This window comes from Panicum hallii, chromosome 4, assembly GCF_002211085.1.
Source record: "Panicum hallii strain FIL2 chromosome 4, PHallii_v3.1, whole genome shotgun sequence".
NCBI lineage: Eukaryota > Viridiplantae > Streptophyta > Magnoliopsida > Poales > Poaceae > Panicum > Panicum hallii.
The window spans coordinates 967,340-991,478 of record NC_038045.1 but is presented as its reverse complement, the minus strand read 5'-3'; the positions used below and the strand labels follow the sequence as shown (position 1 = coordinate 991,478).

Below are 24,139 nucleotides of genomic sequence, written 5' to 3'. Positions count from 1 at the left end.
TATCCGGAAAAAAAGATCAAATTGAGATGCACGAGCATGTCGAGCAAGCCAGTACATGACGAAGAAGTAAGCAATGAGCTAATCTATCTAATCTAATTTAATCAGATTGATGATGGTGAATTGGTGATTAGCAGCAGAGCAGCGTGGCATGCAAGCAGCGCAAAGATCAAGAACTGACATGGATACCGTTGGGCGAGTTGTTGGCGGTGAGCACACCGCGTCCTCGACCCTCACCCGCGTGAGCCCCCTCGACCGCAGTTGGAGTAGGCCAGCGACGTCTTAGTCGAGATCGATCGGCCAACCTTGTTAGTGACGACGGCTGTGGTCCGGAGCGCGACGGCATCGGGGGAGAAGGCTCGGTGGTGCGGTCGACCCCCCGAAGAAGGGAAGGCTGTTAGCGGCACAAACGCACGTTAAGATTCACCGCAAGCTTACAGATCGTATGTAGCTTTTCCCTCAAGAGTACTCGCCAAGGTTTATCAATCTGTGGAACCATAACTAATCCAACTAGCAAGGAAATATTTGGCTTTTCTGAAGACTAATCTAATATAATCTGATCTAATCTACTCAACACCAGAGATAGCAAGAGAAAGCATAAAGATAACCAATCTAGAGGACCTAGATCATGCAAACACTGTAGTTCATAGCATAAAAGTGAAGTAAGATAGATGTGAATCTCATTGAAAGCATCTTTTAAGTCGTCATCTCCGGTCAATCTTCCGAGAACATCACTTTACATAGGCCACCCTATCAGCATGGTTAGTTATAAGGGCACGTTCGAAGAACGTGTTGAACTTCTTGGTAGATCCGGTACGAGCCCCTAGCCATCACGGCTAAGAGAACACCCCGAGCGATCTATCTCGATAATAGATCGATGGAATAAGCAAACCCAAGAACGAACAAAATCGCTAAGAACAATCGAAAACGCATTAAGACTTCACCATGAACAATAATACATCACAAGAATGTCATCCATCGGTGAAGATTCTGCACTCGGCGGCGGCCTTGGACAGCAATTTGCGGACGTCGCGGCAGTAGCGGTCTCGACTTTGGAGAGGCCATGGTTCCCGCCCTTGCATATTGCCTGGCGCAGTGCCGTGAGCTTTCGGCAGGCCTGGCAAAAACGACACTGGCGACGTTGCTGCTATGGCTAATCTACTCGCCTCAATCAAAGGAGTAGGACACCATGTGGATGTCATGAACGCAGCCATCGGCTGCTAGAAATGGCCTCGTCGTTGCTCGCAACGTGTTTATAGAATGACTGAATCTGAATGAGCAGGCAAAGTGGCTCTGCCTTTCCATTTTCTCTTACTCTTCCATGTGCCCTTGCAATAGGACTTCCTCTCTGGCCAATTTATTCAACAAAGCAAAATAGTCAATGCAAGTCACTAAGATTTAGTTTAGTTCGAGTATCATTGTATTTACTTGAACTCTATAATATGAGCACTAACCTTACAGTTGTAATGCAGGAGAGTGCGATATTTCTGAATCATGGTTAGTAGATCAATGAATGCTGGTACAAAGGTCCATGCAAATTCGATCGTTTATTCCTTTTCAACTTGTCAGAAGCTAATCTTCCAATTGCTAAAGGTATACCCACTAAATAGAAATTACATGTCAGTGATCATTGACCTATATCAAAAGTGAACACTAAGCTGCCAACATTTTCAGTGGCTCACGGAGTACTTGCATATGTTGGCACATGACTACATGAGGGCAAATATTTAAGATCTCCAAGCAACATCAGAGAAGGCTGGCCGCTCCAACGAAGGCGCAGCAAAGCTGCAGAATTTGGTTTACGACCTCCCCTGCTGACCTCAGTATCACCAATCGCATGCGGCAAGCTTGCATTTCAGGAAGCAGTGCCCTCCATCCTCGTCGAGCCTGCGGCAAACAGGGCAAACAGTGTCTATCTCCATACCTCTTTGTTTTATGCTCATCCTCAGTGGCAGGCTATCATGCGCCAGTCGCCACTAAAATTGCTTGACCTTCGGTGTACAAGGTAACTTCCAGAGACTGTTCCATATGACAGTACCTCCCTGTGTGGTGGAACAACTCGGCGAGCCCTCTTGCCTTGTTTTGTGCTGCTCCCGGTTGTCCACTAACACATGGTATGCTGGCTTAACTGAGAAACATCCTTTTGGATCAAAATGCCACGCAATGGTGTCCTCCATCCCTTGCTTGATTGGTACAGACAGAATGTCTTGAATGTCCTCCTCCCAGAATATATCCCGTATCAGACCTTCGTCCCACTTCCCTGTCAGTGGATCAATAAGCTCAGCTACCTTGGTTATAACTGTTCTCCCTCTTGGCGTGATCGGCTGTCTGATGACTCCTCTCGGAAACCACGGGTCAGACCAAATGTTTGTGTACCATCCCCAACCCTCTCCAAATTATTCCTTTCTTTACAGCGGCCAAACCATGCAATATGCTTCTCCATGAGTAGGATATACCCGGTTTTTCTCCTGCCTCCAAAGGATTTCCACCTAGGTAATATTTTGCACGGAGTACCTGAGAACACAATGAGTCAAGGTCATTCAGTAGTCTCCATCCCTGCCGAGCCAACATGGCCAAGTTGAAGGTGTGCAGATCCCTATACCCAAACCACCTTTTTCCTTGCGAGTGCATAATACCTCCCAAGATAACCAGTGCATCTTATTTTCCTTCTCCTGCTGAGACCACCAGAAACGACAGATCAGCCGCCCAATATCATCACATAGAGTCTTTGTGAGATCAAAGCATGAGATGGCATATGAAGGAATGGCTTGGGCAATCGCCTTTATAAGAATCTCCTTCCCTGCTTTGGATAATAGCTTCTCTTTCCAGCCCTGGATACGCTGCCATACCCGGTCCTTCAGATAAGTAAAGGTCTGCACTTTTGATTTGCCCATATAAATTGGGAGACCAAGATATTTCTCATTTCTAGCCTCAGAAGAAATTTCTAGAGCTGACGTAATTGCTGCTCTCTCTTCTCTTCTTGCCTGGTGTTTTTACTAAACATAATCGAGGGCTTGTCCTTGTTGATAATCTGACCCGAGCATCTCTCATACAATGAAAATATTCTTTGCAACTGATCTGCAATCTTTTCTTCAATTTTGAAGAGTAACAGCTAATCATCTGCAAACAACAAGTGGTTGATGCTCGGAGCCGCTGGGCACACTCGGACTCCTTCCATTTCTCCTCTCCTCTCCCCTCCGCTGCATTCAGCAGACATGAAAATGCTTCTGCGCAAATCAAGAACAGACACTACCGGAAACGCGGCCTTTGCCGAGTGTCCAGAGCTTTGCCGAGTGCAAAATATCGGACACTCGGCAAAGAGCCTCTTTGCCGAGTGTAGCACTCGGCAAAGGAAAACACACGGTGAACTCCTTTGCCGAGTGCCACACACTAGGCAAAGAAAAACACTCGGCAAAGAATTTTTTGCCTAGTGTCGAGCACTCGGCAAAGGCAGACACTTGGCAAACGAGCGCCAGGAGGCAATTAACGGCGTGAGTCTTTGCCGAGTGCCTAGTCGAAGACACTCGGCAAAGAGGAGTTTTGCCGAGTGCCTAGACAAGACACTCGGCAAAATATACATATTTTTTTCTTTATTTTGTCCAAATTTTTTTCTATTGTCATCCTACATTCTCCTCAACAACATATGTAATTTAGGTTCATTTATCGAAGTGTTTGCTATATTTCGTCAATTTATTTCATTTTATTGAATTTCTTGAATAATTCAAATTTGAACTGCGTGGTCATTCGAATAGTGGAACAAATGAATGAAAAATTGTTATTCATGTTAATGAGCATGCTTTGAGGCCTTATCGAAGAAAGGACCAAAAATTTCAAACCTACTATTCACGAAACATGGCGACTAAATTGTGTTCAAGTCGTGTTTAAATTGTATAAAAGGCAAATTTGGTCGGAAAATTATGAAACTTATCGAGATGTCACGTTATCATGTGAGGACACTGTGATAAAATTTTTATAAGATTTTTTGAAAGTTTGACATTTACGATGCTTAACACCTAATTGGGCTTCACATAAAATCATACCTCTCTTTGGAGAATATTTAATTTGTAAGCATCGTATGTTGTAACTTTTATGAAACCTCGTCAGATTTTTATCACAACTTCCCCATGTAATATCATTACATCTCGACAAGTTTCATGATTTTCGGACCATATTTGCTTTTTATACATTTTAAAAACAACTGGACAAGAAGTTCGTCGTCATGTTTTGTGGACAACAAGTTTGAAATTTCTGGTTTTTTTTCTCGATAAGGTCTCAACGCATGCTTCAATAATGTGAATATCATTTTTTTCATTCATTATTTTCCATTATTCGTGTGACTTGTAGTTCAAATTTCAATAATTACAAGAAATTCAATAAAATGAAATAAATTTATGAAATATAGCAAACACTTCGAGTAATGGGCACAAATTGCATATACTGTTGCATATAATGTAAGTATCACAACAAAAAAGTTTGGTGCTAAAAAGTGAAAAAAATAAAAATTATTTGCCGAGTGCAAGGAAAAGCAATCGGCAAATAGATCCTTTGCCGAGTGTAGGGTTCAAGGCACTTGGCAAAGAATGTGAATATTTAAAAAAAATTAGATTTCTTTGCCGAGTGCCGTATCCGGGCACTCGGCAAAGAGGGGCCTTTGCCGAGTGCCCCAGATCTAGCACTCGGCAAAGAGGATGCATATGTAACCGGCTCCTGCTTCCATTACCCACACACTCGATCACACGCGGCGCCCGTGCCCGCGCCCGCGCCCCCGGCCCCCGCCGCACCCCCGGCCCGCGCCCCCGACCGCGCCCCCGCCGCCCCGGCCGCCGCAGGTACTGCATCCGCAGGTACTGCTCTGGTAGGATCTCTATTAAAATATTTATAAGTAGCACAAATGCACTACTCAAGTGATACCAATAACCAGCAACAGTAGAACCGTGGAACCTAAACATAGGTGATTATAGACAGTAATTGTAACCTATATTTCCATGGCAACAGATGTGTACATCAGAAGCCCCAAGCAAGGGGATTTCTATTGTTCATCTCCTCAACAAACATGAACATGTCTAACCTTATCTCAAAAGTTTATAGTACGCAAGAAAAAAATTCGATTAATTTAATAGATCATTTCCTGTGTCAATTATTGGTGAATTGCTGAACTATAACGTTGAGAAGTGTTGCTAACTTACACTGAAACTCTGTATTCTAGATCTTCTGGATGTTAAATTCCTCAAGACAAGTTCCAATTTTGTCCAATTGGATTGTTGTCTTCCATTTTCAGTACACATTTTTCTTTCTGTAACAAATGGACAAAATTATGAAAACCACTCATCCTGTTATACATGATAGTTTTAGTAAGGTAACAACAGCCGTATTTGGAAAGTGCATACCTGACAAAGTTGAAGACTGAGTTTCTCTAAATTTGGTGTGCATCGTAGAAAGCCAAGAAGCGCGCGGAGATCACCAGCCAAACACCAATTAATGAGATAGAAAGTCTTTAATGGCTTGATAGGCATATACAGGACCTACCATCAGCACTACTTACTAGCTAGGGTTCTAATTGATATTACTCTGTTTCCGGTGTATATGTTAGAGGATGGAAGACCGTGCGTGGATGTACACTGGCCGCCCAAGTCAGGCTAGGATGACTATTGAGTGGATCAACAGGACCGATGCTTTCTTGAAAAAGCACTCGGCATACATTCATGAAGAGGTGTCCAACTTCACAACAACATACTATGGTAAGAACAGAACATCATGGCTTGATTCGTTTTCTACATTAGGACGGCTTAATTTCATCTTCTAATATGTCATGCATGTACTTGCTGTCCTGTAGGTGACAACCTCCCTAGCGTGGATAATCCTCCCCCTCGTTACAATGCTAGCGAAAATGAATCGAACCTCAGCCTTTTGCAAGGGCAACTCGGAAGTTCAAGTGGTTCGACCACTAAGACATTGAGCCCTCAAGAGTGGCGTCAGATCATGCTATATGTGTTGACCAACCTTGAAGAGGTGGTGCCGTACATGAAGCAATTTCTTCGTGAGTTTTGGCGTCAATCAAGGGATCCTACCCAGCAGGAATGTGATACCCTTCTTAGATAGGGCGCGGGGAATGGATCGCCCACTTTCATTGCTTGGTTCAAACAGCAGGTACCGTCCAATCTAGCTCGTACTTAGTTTGTCATTCGTAGTTGTTCTTATGTGCAAATAATATAACGATCTATCGTGCTTGAACTTGCAGGGTCATAGGATGAGCGCCGAGTTGAGACAGGTTGCCGATGGCTTTGACTATAGGGTCAGGTCATATTCTGGTTATGACGTTAATGGATATCGTTTTTGGACGAGAAGCCATGAGGCAAGTCGACCCAATCGAAAGACCACAAATTCTGGAGTTTTTACTCCTGGCCTTGATAATGTCGAGTATTATGGAAGAATTGAAGAAATATACGAACTCAGTTTTCATGGTTCCAAACCTCTCAATCCCGTCATATTTAAATGCCATTGGTTTGATCCAGAGGTAACAAGACGGACATATTCTAATCTTGGGCTAGTGCAGGTCTGACAGGATTCCATCTTACCAGGAGACGATGTGTATATTGTGGCCCAACAAGCCATACAAGTTTATTATCTTCCATATGCGTGCCAAACCAAGGAGCATCTTAAGGGTTGGTATGTTGTGCACAAGGTATCACCGCATGGCAAAGTACCTGTCCCAATCGATGAGGATTACAACTTAGACCCAAACACATATGACGGAGAGTTCTTTCAAGAAGAGGGGCGAGAAGGGCAATTTGAGATAGACTTAACTGAAGCGATCAGAACGGAAGTTGAAATGGTTGTTGATGATGATGATGATGAGGAGGAGGAGGAGGAGGTGCAAAATGCAAAAGACTTACAAATGCTAGAAGCATTACATTTAGGCAATGTCAATAACGATAGTTATGCTTCGGATAATGCGGACTATGATATGGTTGATAGTGATGATGAGACTTATGATCCAGCTAATTCTGACGATGAAGATTACTTTTAATCAATGTAATACTATATTATTATGTAATTATGTTTTATTTATTTTGCATCTCTTTCTAAGTATGTCATGTTTATCTGTACTTATTGGTTTACTCTTCTTAATTTCAGGTGATTGAACAAAAATGGTGGACGGTGGTTACTTGAGGAACGTACTGTCCCTTTACTTCAGGGCGAGGAGTGCCCCTGCACCGTCCGATGTAGTAGAGGGGTCGTCATGGAGGGAGAGGGGGAGGGGGAGCTCACAGGGGCCCTCGCAGGACGACACGGAGGAGGAGGCACAGTTGCCTACGCAGGACGAGGAGGTGCGGGAGAGGGACGAGGAGTCGCAGGAGGAGGACGAGGAGGCGCAGCACACCGCCTCTGGTTCCGCGGGCTCTGGTTCCGCAGTCTCTGGTGCGTCGAGAGTCTACTTGCGAGGTCCCTCGAGTCTCCCTCACCAACCGATACCTCGTGACAGGCGCCCGCTGATTACTCCCGATAAGGACAGGTAACTTTAAATGTTTTCACCGCTTCTACATATTATATGTTCAAATCTGGAATAGAAACTAATGATTTTTCTTAATCACTTGTGCAGGGGTTGGAAGATTGTGCACCCTGGAGCTTCTCACAAGCGCACCGTCAATGGTTGAGTATGGCGGAGTGTGGGAGCCGGCCTATACGTTTGAGCACTACACCGCGGCCCCCGATGCTGAAGATCGGGAGGGCAGGGTATTCAGCAACAAGGCAGAGCGGGTGAAGAAAGAGCTGCGGGTAAGTGCTCAATAAATCGCATATTAATTGCACAATTTTATACCATAAATGAATAAGATCCATTGTGTTTGTATATGTAGGATTTCTTCATATGCGAGGCTGGTAAAGAGGGCGAGGCGGATGTGGTGATCACCAACTGCTGTAAGAAACTAGTCTGGGAGATTCACTACGAGGCGCGTATCCAAACTGCCAGAAATTACCACGCCACCGTCCTTGGACAGAGGGTCACCAAAGAAGAAGTAAGAACAATTTATTTGACTCCGGAGCAGTACATATAGGTAAAGAACAGAACACCGTGGCTTGATTCTTTTTCTACATTAGGACGGCTTAATTTCATCTTCTAATACGTCATGCATGTACTTGGTGTCCTGTAGGTGACTCCTAATTGGTGCATCTCCTATCCCGATTGCTAGTGACGCATAGTGCAAAAGTGGTGCTCCAAGGAGTGGGAGGAGAATCACGTTGCTTGCCGGGAGCGACGTTTGATGATGCCAGGTGTAGCACACCATCAAGGCAGCTGCAACCTCAGCGGATACGCTGAAGTATGGGTACGCGAATACATTTATTTCATCTAACGCTCAATTATGCATGCTTTCTAATCATCTTGTTGCTTTTCTCGTAGTCATCATCACATGGTGGCCAGCCTTGCAACCTCTTCACGGCATTTGCTCTGTACCACAAGGGAAAGGCGACCTTCGATGTCAGCTACAACCCGGAGGATGGGTCCGAGGCATACAACAATGCGAGCATCCACACCCGCCTCAGTGAGTACACATTGATGGCAAGGGAGGTCCATGGCCCAGAATATGACCCCACCACAAAGGACCTTTACACAGAGATCGTCATGAGGATCGGAGGAGGTAAGAAGAAAGGACGGTACTGGATTGCCGATGGCGCAATCGACTCGTCCTCTACTCCTACTCTTTCTCAGATTCGAGCAAGGAGCACGAGTGCGAGCCTAGCCATACGACCTCGGCAGGACACTTCACGCCATCATATACAGGCATTCCAGGTTATTCCTTCTTTATCCGTCGTTCGTTGATTATTACATACCTTTTCTTTGCATTATTGTAACATTGGGGTGAAAACTGTGCAGGGCCGGCTGGAAGAAGAGACGAGGAAACGACAGGAGTTGGAGCAAAGGATGAGTGATGTACTTACTTACATGCAGAGTCTTAGCGCTGCAACGGGTGTACCTCCGCTAGCTTCTCTGTTCGCGCAACCTCCACCACCTGATCCGTACTCTACTCCTGTGAGTGGGGATAAGTTGTATTTATGTATGATCGTTATTTATCTTGTCTCACATGCAATCTCTTCTCCTCTGTGTAGAGACAATCGGCGGCATCAAATGATCCGCATGCTACGCCATCTCCAAATCAGGCAACACCAAATCAGCGATCATGAAATTTGTGTGGTGAACTTTATCGTTGTTAACTCTTGTGTGGTGAACTTGTGTATGTGGTTTTAGTTGTGTGATGATAAGACTTTGGTAAATTTTGTTGTGTGATGATAAGACTTGGGTGAATTTGGTTGTGTATATGAAATTTCAAATAATATACCTGTGTGAATATGTGCCTGTGTAAAATGGAGGCTCCCCATCCGGGGACGGAGAAAAAACAAAATAAAATCTTAAAAAAAATACTTTGCCGAGTGTAGAGGAAAGGCACTCGGCAAAGACGTCTTTGCTGATAAAATCGCTGCCGAGTGCTCTTTGCCGAGTGTAATCGGGGCTTTGCCGAGTCAGACACTTGGCAAAGAGCCTGAATCCGGTAGTGAGATATGGTGAGAGAGGATCGCCTTGCCTAAGCCCCCTTTGCGGAGTGATTACATCCGTCAGCTCACCATTGACTTTGACACGGTAAGAAACTGTAGAGACAAATTTCATAGCCACATTCAGCCAATCATGATGGAATCCCAGCTTTATCAACATTTGCCGCAGGAAATCCCATTCAACACAGTCATAGGCTTTACTCATATCAAGTTTCAGAGCAGCATACCCATCTACTCCTCTCATCTTATTATGCATATGATGGGTCAATTCATAAGCCAATAAAACATTGTCTATTATCAACCGGTACAAAAGCACTTTGATTCAAGGATATTATATCAGGGAGAACAGTTTTCAAATGGTTCGATAATGCAATTTTGTATATCACATTGCATAAGCTGATCGGCCGTAAATATTTGAGTTTCTCCGGATTTGAGACTTTCAGAATGAGTACAACAACAGTATCATTCCATCCTTCAGGCATGTCCCCTCCGTTCAGTAGTGCTTTGACCTCCCTCACAACATCTACTCCAACAATGTGCCAATATTTTTTATAGAATAAATTAGCATGCCATCCGACCCTGGGGCTTTTAAATCTCCCATATTCTCCAGAGCAGCCTTAATTTCCTCCTCACTATACTCCTTCATGAGTTCATCATTCATGTGGCCGTCGACACGATGGGGTACTCACTCTAACAGCTCATCATACCCCGTACCTTCATTGGACTCAAACAAAGAAGTATAATAGTTAGTCACCAGGCTCAGCATCCCCCTCGCCTCCTCCACCACTCTCCCATCATCATCTATCAATTTTTGAATTCTATTTCGCCTCCTCCTTTCCGATGCAAAGCCATGGAAGAACTTTGTGTTTCTATCTCCATGTTTCAGCCAATGTACCTTGGCCTGCTGTTTCCAATACAACTCCCTCTGATTCTCCAGTTTCTCTAGCTTATGTTTCAGCACCTCCACAGCAGCCACATTCTCATTTGTTATTTTCTTTTTTCTGCACGCCTCCAGTGCTTTTTTGGTGAACTTGATCCATTTCTCCGGATCACCCAAGATGTTTCGGCTCCAATCCCACAAATCCGCAGCCACTCCATGCACCACCGATAGGACCCGCCCCGATCGTCCCTCCATCGCCAATCTCCACTACCGCTTCACAATTTTCCTCCTGCACCCAATTTGCCTCAAACCGAAGCTGGGGACCAGTAGATGAACTCCCCAACTCGCAGTCCTCGTCCATTGTCACGATGACAGGCCGATGATCTGAGTGGCACGGGTCTCCATTCTTCACTCTGATGCTCGGGAAACGAGAACACCATGCCGCATCCGCAACAGCTCTATCAAGCTGTTCACGAATGTAGTCGTCTCTCGTGTGGCTATTGTTCCACCAGGTGAATTTGTCCCCCGTGAAGCCCAAATCGTGTAACTCACATTCCTCCTAAGCTTCCCGAAACCTGTCCATGCATATTTGTGGTTTCGGGACCCCTCCTTCCTTCTCATGGCTCATGAGGATCTCATTAAAATCCCCCCTGCAGAGCCACAGATGCCTCCTAGCTGCATTCAGCGTACGCAATGCTTTCCATGAGAGCTCCTTCTTATCAGAGCGTGGCTCTCCATAAAAGCCTGTGAACCTCCAAACGAAACCATTATCCTCCACCACATCACCGTCGATGTGACAGTTGATGACACTGCACGAAGGTGAAAGTTTACGCCTTTCCTCCAAAAGACTGCAAGACCACCACTCTTCCCTCTGCAGTCTTTCACCACCAAGTTTGTCAAACCAAGCCACCATCTCAAACCTTCAATCTTGTTCAAGTCCATTTTAGTCTCGGACAGAAACAAGATGTCGGGATCCTCCTCCTTCTGTATGTTCAGAAGGCCACAAACTGCCGGGCCATTCCCCAACCCCCGATAGTTCCATGTTATGACCATCATTGCTTCACGCAGGGCTGTTCCGACAGCCCCGCTTCATATGATTGCATCAGTACCTTCTGCTTCTTTCCTCCCCCATCACCGGAACTTCCGACTCTATTGGCCGTTTCTTGTCAGAAAGGCCAGATTTCACCTCCTTTCCCTACAAGTTCTTTGCTCTTGGCAGTCTCTTGAATGTGCCACTCCTTGAGCTTTTCCCATTGGTCAGTGCCTCTGCGCCCTTACCCAGCTGCCCCTCACCCATCATCACCTCATCTACGTGCATGCTTTGCATGGCACTGTTCCCCCTTCTCCCCTTCTGCACCATCTTTGTCCTTGCCCCCAAGAGTGCAAAAACTTCTTTCCTTGACACCTCCCCCTCCACAACAGCACCAGTATCACCAACAAGATCCACAAGAAGAGCCCTCTTTGACTTCCCCTTCACTTGCTTACTGTTATTAGGTTTCACAGGGCTCGTAACCTCATCTTCCTCTCCATCTTTCTCTCCAACAACTGTCTTCTCCTTCACTGCAACATCCTTCCTCCAAGACGGGGCATCACTCCCTGTCCGTCCAGAAAAACTCCTGCTGCCAGAGAAGCCACCACTTCCTTTGCTCCCGCTCCCTCCAATTCTCCACTGCAAGGAGGATCTGTGGCCGCCAAAACGATTTTCACCTCCCTCTTCTCCTCTCCTCCGATCTGGAATGCATCTAATTTTCCTACTGCATTGTTGTATATCCCCCGTTGGAAGTTGTGTAGCACACATCTTATCGGTGTGGCCAATGATGCCACACGTGTAGCAAAAGTCAGGGAGGAATTCATACTCCACCGGGCACCAGATCGGCTTCTCCTCTTCACCTCCCGCGAACACAGTGACCCCTCGCATCAGCGGCTTCCTGATGTCAAGCCGCACCTCAATGCGGAGGTAGCGCCCAATAGCCGTATCATCTTCATCCATGTCCATGTCCACGAAGGAGCCCAGTTCCCCTCCAATTGCCTCTCCAGTAAATCTGTTCATCATCCCAAACGGCAGCTTCGAGGGGATGGAAACAAACTCCATCTCCTCAATGGTTTTGGTCTCATCCAAATCGATCATCACCAGTAAATCCTTCCCAAACATCCATGGGTCATGCTCTAGGGCACGCCGTTTCCCTGACGCCTACAGGAAAATGAATAAAAAATGGTTCTCGCCCAAGTCCTTGCAATTCACTCCTTTGATCGGGCACCAAATCTTCCCAAGGGTATGGGCCAATGCATCTGAGTTCACCAACTTCTCCGCCGCCTTTGCCCTAGCCGGACCACCTACAATCCACCCAAATACACTTGCGCTCCGCCGCCGACAACTTCATGCGCTCCATCATCCCCTCTGCCGCCTCCATCTCCGCCTAATTCTCCAAGCAGATCGCCAACCGCGTGGAGAAGGAACCAACGTCTGGCGGCGACTAGGGGCTAGCGGATCTCGGCTGGGCTCCAAAAGGAGGTTGAGACAAATGTAGGATGGGACGTGGAATCGAAGATCAAACCCTAAAAATGTATCCGATCAGGGAAATGAATGAGAAGAATGCAGGAAACAGAGATCAAAACCCTAGTCGCCAATCCAACCTCGAGTCGCCTAGGAGACCTAGGCGCCGAGGACTAAGAAAAGTTTTAAACACAACATTCTTTCTTTAACATACCTTAGCAATTAGCATTAGAATAAAACTATTTGCAAACACATGAAAGCAGCGAGAACGTCACAACCCAAGCGTAAACAATCGTCTTCCTGGGCTGCGTTCGGGTGTGGGCTTCTTGTTGGGATCGAATGCGGCCTGGTGGTGAAAACTGGGGGAGCTTGGCAGGCAGCCTCTTTAGCACTGGGCCTGCTGGGGGCTGGGCTACGAAACATCCTAACAGAAAACACGAAATCACCGACAGCGAGAGATGAGTGGAATCCTAGTCAAACCTCTCCTCTCTCCCAGGCCCCTAATCCCCAAAAGCCACGGAAAAGCAGGGAACGGGGAACCCAACCCCACAAACCCCTCCTCCAAGCACACAAGCCGCCCGCCCCGCGCAATCGCGTCGCGACTCGCGCCCCTAATCCATCCCCACCCAGCCCCCTTCCTTCCTTGCCCCCCTCCGTCCGTGAGCCAATCCCCCCCACCGCCCCCGAACCCCGCGAATCCTTCCGCCGCAAGCCAGGGGCAGAATCGGGTTCCTCGGCCGCCCCGGCGCGGAGCAGCAGCGGCGGGGCGATGAGGTCGTCGGAGTCGTCGCGGTTCGTGCAGGAGCTCGTGCTCTACGCCGCCAGCGCCGCGCTCAGCTGCCTCGTCCTCTTCGCCGGCCTCCGCCAGCTCGACCCCAACCGCGCCGCCTCCCAGAAGGCCGCGCAGCAGAAGAAGGAGATCGCCAAGCGCCTCGGACGCCCGCTCGTCTCCACCACGCCCTACGAGGTTCGTGCCCTTGCCTTGCCTCCCCCTTCCCCCGATCCGCAGGCGCCCCCATCTAGGGTTCAACCGGTGCTCCGCTCCAATCCATTGTCCCCCCTCCTCACCGTCCCACGAAGCCCCCAAATCAAATCGAATCGAATCGAATCCCCCGCCAATGCTTGCTTGCCCGTCGCAGGACGTGATTGCGTGCGACGTCATCAACCCCGACAGCATCGACGTCGAGTTCGACTCCATCGGCGGGCTCGACCACGTCAAGCAGGCGCTCTACGAGCTCGTCATCCTGCCCCTGCGCCGCCCGGAGCTGTTCGCCTTCGGCAAGCTCCTCAGCCCCCAGAAGGGCGTGCTCCTCTACGGCCCGCCCGGCACCGGGAAGACCATGCTCGCCAAGGCCATCGCCAGGGAGTCCGGGGCAGTCTTCATCAATGTCAGGATTTCCAATCTCATGAGCAAGTGGTTTGGGGATGCACAGAAGCTCGGTAAGGCAACGGTTCTAGTGTTAACCACATCGTTGCTTTAGCTGTCCACTAGAAACTTACTAGTTTAAGAATCGCTGCTGGTTTTACCGTTTTATTTTTTTGGTGGGTATGTGATGTGCTGCTGATGTTGGCACGTTGTTGCTGTGGCAGTTGCGGCTGTGTTTAGCCTTGCTCACAAGCTCCAGCCTGCTATTATCTTCATTGATGAGGTTGATAGTTTCTTGGGGCAGCGACGCACAACAGACCATGAAGCCATGACTAATATGAAGACGGAGTTCATGTCCCTCTGGGACGGCTTCACCACTGATCGTGAGTGCTCTTAATCATTGCCTGCTGGCATGAAAGCATCGCATTGATTAATCGTATGGATGCATATAAAACTAAATACTTGCCCTATGATGATTCTTTATGAATGCACAAGAGGCATAATCACAATTTAGTAAGTGCCACTCACAAACTGTAGTAACATAAATAAATTTGACAACCAACACTATCTAAGGTTGTTTCCTTAAGAAAATAATTATGCCTAATTGTTGTGTTATTTATGAGGCTCATGCTAGCGCTCAGACACAATTTTAGTGACATATTTTCACTAGTGTTTCAGTTGTTATCAACAAATCCAACCTCTGTCTATGTATATTGCTTCCAAATGATTTAGTGCATTTTTGCCTGCAAATTACATTGAATCATGGAGCAGACTTACATTATGTTGAGCAGGGGCACATGCCTCCTATGTTTTAAGTTTTATAATAGATGTGCTTGTAAGATTGCATGCGCTGTCACCTAATGTCGTCCTGAACTCCTGATTGATCGACATCAAAGATGAAGCTGGCTGTGGTGTATGTCATGAGCAAAGGAATTGAGCAGCATGTGTCCTTAGTCCTCTTCCTCATGTGCCCAAGGCCTATGTCTCAGAACATTAAGTCTGGTGCTGTTTCAGTTTGAGTACCCCTTTGTATTATATACTGATAAAGTTTGTCCAAATCTGTCCTCAGTGACGGAGCCAGTAGGGGGACTGGCCCCCTTATGATCCTATTTTTCTATTGAAGCCCTAAATCTTAAGAAGAATTTTAAGGCGTGAATCAGTGGTGTTTGTTCTCTGAAATAGCTTAGCTGCCCCTCCTAATCATCATTACCTAGCTGCATCACTGTCTGCCCTTAATTGAATCCAGTAACATTCCCAAAACAAATGCTGTAGCAGCCAATAGCAGTGACCCTCTACGGCACACTGGTTACCATGTAGATATGTTTTGTTTAAGTTTATGACTTGTTCTGATCTGTTTATCTGAGTGAAACTCTTTTAGCCTTTAACGTTCAGTATATAATATATCTTGGTAATCATATGTACCAAAAGAAGCTAATGTGCTTTTTCTGGAAATCAGTATAGAATTTATGTAAGAACTGGGTGACTTCACAAAGAAAATAAGGAGAATATAGTGCAGTAGTAATATATATTTATAGGAACTGATTTCAGGGAAAATGGTAGCCCATTAATGGCCAGTTCGTTATATGGTTTTCCAATTATTGATCTGTTGCTGTCTTGTTGTTTTTTCCCTGTTAATTGATTTTAATTCATCTTTTCATTATTTTGGCCGATTTTGTACCCTGGAACAAGCAAGGATGTTTGATTGTAAGTTTTGACTGGGTTTGGGGTGCGCGTCATTTACTTAATGTATCTGACACCAATGTGGCTATGCCTTGCTAGGACTCGTATCGATGGTCATTATGGCTGGTTATATGGGATGCTTTCAATGTACAGGGAGCAACTCACTTGCTTCCATCAATGAGCTACCTTACATGAGAAGAACATGTTTATAATATGCTTTTTTTTCACTCATGATTGCTTAGGAATTCACTTGATGATATTCTTATTATTATTGAGAACCATAACCAATGCTGCTTTCATGGGAAGCGTGTTTTCAAAAGTTCTAGATACTGAAAGGATGTTACTTCAGAGAAACTATAACTAATAAGTAATAACATGATAGCCTTTGCCATATGGCATGCTTTCTAGGTGAATTTCTACATGAACTTATTGGCGTGCTCGGCTGCAGCAGCTGCGGCTGTGGCTGCGGCTGCCACTGCAGCAGCAGCCCCCCAGCTGCAGCAGCCGAGCGGCTGGAGCTGCAGCCGCAGCGAGCAAGCCCTATAGTATGCCTGAGGCAGGCATGAGAAATTAGTCTACAGCTGCACTTGTTTGCCGTGATGTCTTATTTGGAACCACATTAAATTTTCCTTGCAAGCTTATTCTATTTTTGGAAAAGGATTGTTACCGCATATGGATATAGAAATATTTACTGTACAAATTTACTTCGGTAGATATTACTGAGCAATATTTAATTATAAATATATGTCTTTTGCAGAGAATGCTCGTGTGATGGTCCTTGCTGCTACAAACAGGCCTTCTGAGTTAGATGAGGCCATCCTCAGGCGCTTTACTCAGATATTTGAAATTGGAATTCCTGTTCAGAGTGAAAGGAGCAAGATACTTCAGGTTGTATTGAAGGGTGAAAATGTTGAGCCTAATATTGATTATGATCACATTGCAAGATTGTGTGAGGGCTTTACTGGATCAGATATCCTAGAACTGTGCAAGCAGGCAGCATTCTACCCTATCAGGGAGTTGTTGGATAATGAGAAAAATGGGAGGAAATTAGATGTGAGTCTTTTATTTCCACTCAGTTTGTTGGTATACAAGATTTCACACTGTTGTTTATAACACTTGTTTCCACTTCTGATAGTAAGTTAACAACCTTAGTACTAAATTAGAGCACATATTGACTTCTGATAATTCAATAGTATTTTCTACAATCAGTTTAACATATCTTCTGTAGCATTTTACTTAATTACTAGCATTAACATATCAGTTCAGCATATTTGCTACAATCAGTTTAACATGACTTCTGTTGATTTAGTATGTTGCATTCATGGAAAAAATTTATATAGTATTGTTATTTGGACTTCTCATTACCTGATTTCGTAATAACAGTTGTGCTGTTTATATTTCTCTGGACACTGGTGAAGTTGATTTAGAGTTAACTTAGAAAGGCTTCTTCAACCTCGCATTGGATTTGATTCGTGACTTACTACTTCTGTTTCAGAAGCCTAGACCATTGAGACAATCAGACCTGGAGAGAGCCCTATCAACATCTAGAAAGGGCAAGAAGGCTGCAAGCTCGGGGCTACAGTCGCCCTTGTGGGTTCGGCCCTCGGATTCAGAAGACGATCAGGTACAGAGCGCAATCTTTGAGATATCTAAGCTGATGTCTCGAATAGTTCAGAACAGTCAGTCAGAATCAGAACCGCAAGAGCCTTCTTCACCTTAATCTAATCCTTTTGCTAGATCTCATGAAAACCTGCAGTGGAGTAAAAGCAAGCATTACCTCGATTTCGTTAGGTTTTCTTGTGCAGCTTGCGAAGGTTCAGCACATGTATTAGTTCCTTTTTGCGTGGTGAGGCTGCACCAGTTTTTGAAGCTAATTGCAGCTGGCAAATTGGCAAGCTTGCACTGATGTTTAAGTTGATTCAGAATTCTCTGTGTCTGGCCAAAAAATATAATTATCAGAACTCCATGGTTGTCTGGCTGAAGTACTGTTTTGCTTGCCTTGTATTTTTAAACAGTTTTAGGGTAGTCAATATACATAATGAAGAAAGGGCTCTTGCATTCCAGGTCCACGAATGCACTTCGTTTTATCTGATTCTATTACTCACATGCCTTTAATCTCTGTCAAGGAAATTCATTTCAGAGCATAAACTGTTTGACACCTGCCATCAGTACTATGACAAAGCAATCCCGTGTTCCCTGAGAAATCGTTGGATCTTTTGTTCTGATGATCCATCGCAAGCAGATTGCTGTGAAACATGCTTGTCCAAACTTCAGACTACTTTATGTGTGAAAGAATCAGCTTCGCACCACGATTTATCATTACGAGCACGAGCAGCTGCTTGCTCTCCTCAAGGCGCTCGTCTCCATGATGGACATCTCTTCAGCGAGCGACAGCTTAGTGCCCTTGAGCATCAACACGTCCGCGCCACCGTGCCCGTCGGCGCTGGCCTCCTCGTCCGCCGCGACCCCCAGCGGCCTCCTGGACACGTTGGCGTGGATCTCCTCGAGCAGCCTGAGGAAGGCGCGCTCGACGTTCTCCCCGCTGAGCGCGGACGCCTCCGAGAAGAAGAGCCCCTGCTCCTCGGCGAAGGCGGCCGCCTCGTCGGCGGGCACCGCGCGTCCGGCGGCGGCCAGGTCGGCCTTGTTGCCCATGAGCATGACGACGATGGACTTGTCGGCGTGGGCGCGGAGCTCGTCGACCCAGCGCGCGGCGTGCTCGAAGGTGTGGCGCCTGGTGACGTCGTAGACGAGCATGGCCCCCAGCGCGCCCCGGTAGTAGGCGCTGGTGACCGCCCTGTAGCGCTCCTGGCCGGCGGTGTCCCAAATCTGGGCCTTGACGCGCCGCCGGGCGATGTCGACGGTGCGCGTCTGGAACTCGATGCCGATGGTGGACTTGGAGTCGAGGAAGAACTCATCGCGGGTGAAGCGCCCCAGCAGCTGCGTCTTCCCCACCGCCGAGTCGCCGATCACCACGATCTTGAACACGTAGTCCTCCTCCATTGCTCGACCTCTCCAGGCTCACCTGCAGCAATGACTTGGCTTCTCCCAAGCTACACGAGTCTCTTGCTAGCTCTTCCCAAGTATAAGCTTGTTGCATGCCTCGTCTGACATCCGATCTGCGTGTGTGTGCATAAATATTTGTGCTGGTGACATAAGGAGCAGAGTGGTTGGGAGGGCGATGAGGAGGGGTTGCTCTCAGCTCCTCCTCCTATTGGAGGTGCTCATCAGCATCTTTCATAATGGAGACCGCTGCTGACTGACAGAGATGAAAGGGGTTCTTGGTGTTGATAATCTGTTGCTAATTACTGCCACCACTACAGTTGCGTACGTTTGTCCTAGTGTCCTACAGTGAGTTTGGTTCCTAGCTATGGAACTTTTCTCTTTCGGCATTCATTCATCCTAGGAAAAACTAACTTGTTGTAGCGCCTACCTTAGGTTAGATAGGCACGTGCAAATGCCATGCTTCTTTTTCCAAGGTTTTCTTTCTGATGCTTTCGTATTTTTAACGGCGTCCCTTAACTTTATTGATCATCGTCGTGTGAACCACTCAGTTGACCGTCATCCAGTTCGATTTTGCTAGAAATATAAATGACGGCGGAGGATAATACAATTCAAACTGATTTTGGTTACTTAGTTTTATCCTTAAGAGATAGAGCAAAAGACATTTCTCTCTATTCATATGCAAGCACAGGAATCGGACGGAGAGCAGGGATATGCAGACGTCGTGGATCACGCAACCCTTAACCTAATCACTGGTCGCATGACGCTACCTAGCCCAGCAGTTAGGTTACCAAGTGGACCAGAAGAATGGATAAAGTTTATCGGTCGGGAGGTATGGGTTCAGTCTGCTTTAGCACACACCGATCGAGCTGTGCAGTCCCCAACTGCTACGCCCAGCACGTCATATGCAGTAGTACCCCTCTGATTACGTCTCAAATATTCTACTCGGCATGATGAGGCTGTCACTATGCATAATGTGGCTAGCTCATCACAGGGTTGAGTATTCCATGTTGGTTGCAGGCAGTTGATCTGACCTCATTTAGAAACCTGATTACGCTTCTGCTACCTGAACTCCTGAAGCGAGCTACTAGTAGCTTTCTTTTCTGTGATTCAGCTGCCAATCCAACACCAACGTGATGTTCAGATGTGTCGGTCGATGCTCAGTCATGCTCATGGCAGCTTTGGAGGAGATCGATCTTGTGGCACCATCAGAAGAAATGCTACAATATTGTACCCCAGGGAGCAAGAGTTTCCATATGATAATCAATGGCAATTATACATCACCCAGTCCTTACAAAGATGCAGCACCAGAGCAAGAGTCCAAGCATGAACGAGCATACTATACTACAGCCGATGTTTCTGAAGAACATACTACTATACTACAGCAGCAGAGTAGGAGACAGACACGCGTGGACTACTAACTAGTAGGCGTGGCGCGCGGGCGGCGGCGGCGGCGGCAGCAGGTGGTCGCAGATGGCGGCGAACTCGGCCAAGGCCTCGGCGACCATCCCGGCCTTGCCCTTGCCGACGAGCATCCTCACCAGCGCCGCCACCCGCGCGTCCAGCTCCTCCTCCTCGGAACTTGCTCCGTGCCGGCGGGACAGGAGCGCCCGCGCATCGCGCGCGGCCCCGCGCAGCGTGCCCGCGCGCGCGCACGCGTCGGCCAGCGCGGCCGCGTACCCCGTGGCGGCGCGGCTGGAGCTGGCGGAGCGGGCGGGCGGGGCGAGCGCCGGTGACGACGCCGAGCGCGCCGGCGACAGGGGCCGCGCGGCGAGACTCAGGCGCGGGGCGGCGGGAGCGGGAGCCTTGGGCGGCGCGGCGGCGGCCTAGGAGGAGTGGCGCCTGAGCGGGAGCGCGAGGTGGTGGTGGTGGGGCGGCTGGAGGGTGGCGGGGAGCGGGAGCGCGACGGCCGCGTCCATTGGCGCGACGACGAGGAGGAGACGACAGGAGGGGGACGAGTGGCTGGCCACGCTTGCTGTTTGGGATTTTCCTTTCCCCGTGCGCCGCGCGTGGTCCACGGGCTGGGATTGGGACGGTGCGGTGGACGAGGCGGACACGCACACGGCGGCCCCGGCTGGCTTGGACCCGGCGCCGGCGGTGTGGTGGACCGGCCGCGGCGGCAAGCGCGACATTAAAGCACACAGTGCCGTGGGCTGGTTTTCATGGGCCTTCGAGAGAGGATAGCCCACCGGAACGCCGCCCTCTCTCTGCCGACCGGTTTTTGATCCTACAAATTGGTCTGGCAGCGGCAGGTCAGTTACAAGCTGTGCCCAGTGCCCATGCCGCCGACTTGCTGCCCTGCATACTCCTAGTATACAATAAAAAGAAAATCTGCAGGGTCCCGAACAGCAGCAGATCCAGTCAGAGACGGCTCAACCGCTTTGCAGTTGCAGTAGCACCACACACCATCGTTTAGCTAGCTTCTGCATGTCTCCAGGGACAAGCAGCAAGAGCTTAGCTGCAAATGGCTGGGGAATCTGGACAGGCAAGCATGTCCAGACACTGAAATCATACCTATGGTGAAATGGTTTATTGTCAGTTCAATTGTTATTCGGCTGACTCATCTCTTGCTGCTTTCCAAAGGATGGATCACATGATTTTCTGATTATTATTCAGTCAGGCATGTCGATCGATCAAGTTGCCGGTGCAGGTTAGCTTAGATTAATCCCCCCAGGCACGCGCCGCCAACAGGTTCCACGACACTGCCCATGCCCTCCGACCCCACCACCCATGGTTTTGCTGCGACACAGACACTCCGCCCTACGCGAACCAGCATGGCAGCCCGCGCGTGCGTACAAGCCGGGCCGGCACGCACCTATAAACCTCCTCCTCCTGGGACAGCTCCGTCTACCAAACCATGGAGAGGGCAGTGTAGCCAGAGCGAGCGAGTCCTCGGCAAGTGCAAGGATCAGAGCTCCACGAGACGACGACCATGCTCTATAGCCGCCTGTAGCTGGCTTTGGTGGAGATAGGTGCGCGGCGGCGGGGCGCGTGCGAGAGGCCACGTCCACCACGGCGGCGGTCCAGGCGGTGCCGGTGCCGGAGACGATGGGGGAGCTGGAGGAGGAGGAGCGGTACGTGCAGGTGGCGTCGAGGTTCTTCCGGGTCAAGCCGCGCGGCGGCGGCGGCGCCAACCCCCACTACCTCGGGTCGTGCCTCCTCTGCAAGGAGAGCATCGCCTGCAACCGCGACGTCTTCATGTACAAGTACGCGCGCGCAAGCATGGCATCATCTTTCCCGATTCCTCCCTTCCGTCCCATAGCTTAGTGCTGATCGATCTGCTGCCTGCAGGGGGGACGCCGCGTTCTGCAGCGACGACTGCAGGCAGGAGCAGATGGACATGGACGAGGCGCTCCAGGCCGTGGCGCGGCGCCACCGCCTCCTGCGCGCGCCGTCGTCGTCATCGTCCTCGCCGGCAGCTGATGCGGCGTCCTCGTCAAGACCGCCGGCGATGCGCCGCCGCCCGACAATCGCCAACCTCGCGGCGCGCAATCCCCCCGTGACCGCAAGCTAGGTAGCTGGTGTCGATCAGCAGGGCCGCACGCATCGAGATGGATCAGGCCGTGAGTGCGTAGTCGCAGGATCAGTAGCCAGTAGGTGATCGTCTTCTGCTGCGATCATCGACCAGTTGCAGTCAAGCGCAGAAATTAGCAAGCAGAAATTAGCATGTAGGTGTTGTTCTCTGGGGATCCTGAGGGCATGCATGGATGATTTCATCTGCATGATCTCTTGTAGGGAGAGAGAGAGAGAGAGAGAGAGAGAGAGAGAGAGTTGAACTGATGAGCAGTTGAACACTAGGCAGAGATCCAACAGAGCAGGAATAACCAAGCTATGGACATCGACTCTTTGTGATGACCTGTATATCTGCATGTACAAACTAAAACATTAGTACCACCAGAGCAAGATTGCTGCCATTCGCATTCCTCTTCATCGTTCCTGCACTTTTCCCCCTGAGACATCAGATGTGACTTCAGAAATGGACAGATGAGAAAAATTCAGAACAGGATTGAGGTGCCACGGCATGCACACTTGTCCTTCAATCAGTAGTCTGCAGGGCAATCCTAACCTTGTCCTAAATCACTTGTACTACCTGCGTAACTTTTTCCAGGGCTTAGGCTGCAAGATTGCAGACGGCTGATCCTTTCAGCTTTCACTTCTGTCTTCTGATGCTCTGTGCAAGTGTGCATCTTTACCGGCTCAAGTGGCTCCAACACAAAAGCTGTGTATATGCGCATAATGTTCCTTCGCTTTGCAGCAATGATAGGCACAGGAAAGCTGCTAGCTGGTCAGTGTTGTACTTGGACAAGAAAAGCAACAGTTCACAGGGACAATCAAGGACCTTGGGAGAACAGGTGTGAATCTTTCTCAGATGCACATTTTTCTAAACTTTGACACCATCCTCTCTGCAGACATCATTGCAGTGCCACAATTTCAGATGCTACAGTTTACAAACAAAATCAACTGAGTAATGCACTTTTGACCAGGATGATCCAGGTTGAATACAGTGAGCAAATGAGCAGACATTCATGAGCAAGTGGGAGTACCTATCATGCATAGACTGTTACAGAATAGATGACAAAGAACAACGAAGAAGAACCGATCACCCCAGAGGACACGAGGATTTAATATGGAAAACCCTTCCAAAGTAGAAGGGAAAAACCACGGGCGCCAGCCAGCAGAACTTCACTATATCGAGTGCAGTTACAAATGCCGGGGATTTACAATGATCTTTCTGTATCCCGAACGGCGGCTTACAAGAGATATATATATATATATATGGAAACCCTAATCCGCTTCGCTCCGGCCTAAGCCTTCGGCGACGGGCCTCCGCTTCGCTACGTCCGAAGTCGGCCTTTATACGTGTATAGATGAATTTGGATCACAACTTAACATAGGTACCCAAGCACAACCATTGGCACTACTTTTCCAGGTCCCAAATTTACAAATAAATCACAGGAAATCCAAAATTCAGTCACTGTACCCTGGAGATATATTTTTTTTAGCGACCGTATCTAAGCATATTTTTCTATAAAGGGAAGGAGGGTAGAGATATATTCTAGTGACTCTCGTGAGTGGAGCCAATGAATGCCCAACACATGTACAGCGAAAAAGCAAAACCCTAACTACAGCAGGCCTTCAATTTCAAGTCGATGCATTGTACGAGAACCTGTCGTGA

At 48.1% G+C, this 24,139-nt stretch overlaps 4 protein-coding genes across 5 annotated transcripts; 2 read left to right on the top strand and 2 right to left on the bottom strand.

Annotated features, from left to right (window-relative positions):
• The first annotated feature begins 13,506 nt into the window (after positions 1–13,506).
• On the top strand, positions 13,507–18,048 carry LOC112888826 (ATPase family AAA domain-containing protein 1-like). Of its 2 annotated transcripts, XM_025955168.1 has the most exons (6): positions 13,507–13,884; positions 14,057–14,357; positions 14,508–14,666; positions 16,721–17,016; positions 17,459–17,587; positions 17,701–18,048. In XM_025955168.1, the coding sequence occupies exons 1-6, from the start codon at positions 13,687–13,689 to the stop codon at positions 17,707–17,709; spliced, it is 1,092 nt and encodes a 363-aa protein (XP_025810953.1). In that variant the 5' UTR covers positions 13,507–13,686; the 3' UTR covers positions 17,710–18,048. The 2 variants fall into 2 exon arrangements, with proteins under 2 accessions (XP_025810953.1, XP_025810952.1); XM_025955167.1 differs by having other exon boundaries at positions 13,513–13,884; positions 17,459–18,048.
• A 25-nt stretch (positions 18,049–18,073) lies between these two features.
• Positions 18,074–19,266, bottom strand: LOC112888828 (ras-related protein RABA3-like). The gene has a single exon (XM_025955169.1). It carries the CDS (start codon positions 18,961–18,963, stop codon positions 18,283–18,285), a length of 681 nt encoding a protein of 226 aa, XP_025810954.1. The 5' UTR covers positions 18,964–19,266; the 3' UTR covers positions 18,074–18,282.
• A 915-nt stretch (positions 19,267–20,181) lies between these two features.
• On the bottom strand, positions 20,182–21,095 carry LOC112889055 (60S ribosomal protein L22). The gene is given in 1 exon segment (XM_025955534.1): positions 20,182–21,095. A coding segment is annotated over 1 exon segment (711 nt). The 3' UTR covers positions 20,182–20,384.
• On the top strand, positions 21,070–22,877 carry LOC112888829. The gene is made up of 2 exons (XM_025955170.1): positions 21,070–22,169; positions 22,255–22,877. Exons 1-2 carry the CDS (start codon positions 22,012–22,014, stop codon positions 22,475–22,477), a joined length of 381 nt encoding a protein of 126 aa, XP_025810955.1. The 5' UTR covers positions 21,070–22,011; the 3' UTR covers positions 22,478–22,877.
• Positions 22,878–24,139: the final 1,262 nt, after the last annotated feature.

Coding starts and splice junctions, on each gene's coding strand:
- LOC112888826 (XM_025955167.1), top strand. CDS start 13,687: ATGAGGTCGTCGGAGTCGTCGCGGTTCGTGCAGGAGCTCGTGCTCTAC. Junction 13,885..14,056: donor TCTCCACCACGCCCTACGAG/GTTCGTGCCCTT, acceptor TGCCCGTCGCAG/GACGTGATTGCGTGCGACGT. Junction 14,358..14,507: donor TGGGGATGCACAGAAGCTCG/GTAAGGCAACGG, acceptor TTGCTGTGGCAG/TTGCGGCTGTGTTTAGCCTT.
- LOC112888828 (XM_025955169.1), bottom strand. CDS start 18,963: ATGGAGGAGGACTACGTGTTCAAGATCGTGGTGATCGGCGACTCGGCG.
- LOC112888829 (XM_025955170.1), top strand. CDS start 22,012: ATGGGGGAGCTGGAGGAGGAGGAGCGGTACGTGCAGGTGGCGTCGAGG. Junction 22,170..22,254: donor CGCGACGTCTTCATGTACAA/GTACGCGCGCGC, acceptor TGCTGCCTGCAG/GGGGGACGCCGCGTTCTGCA.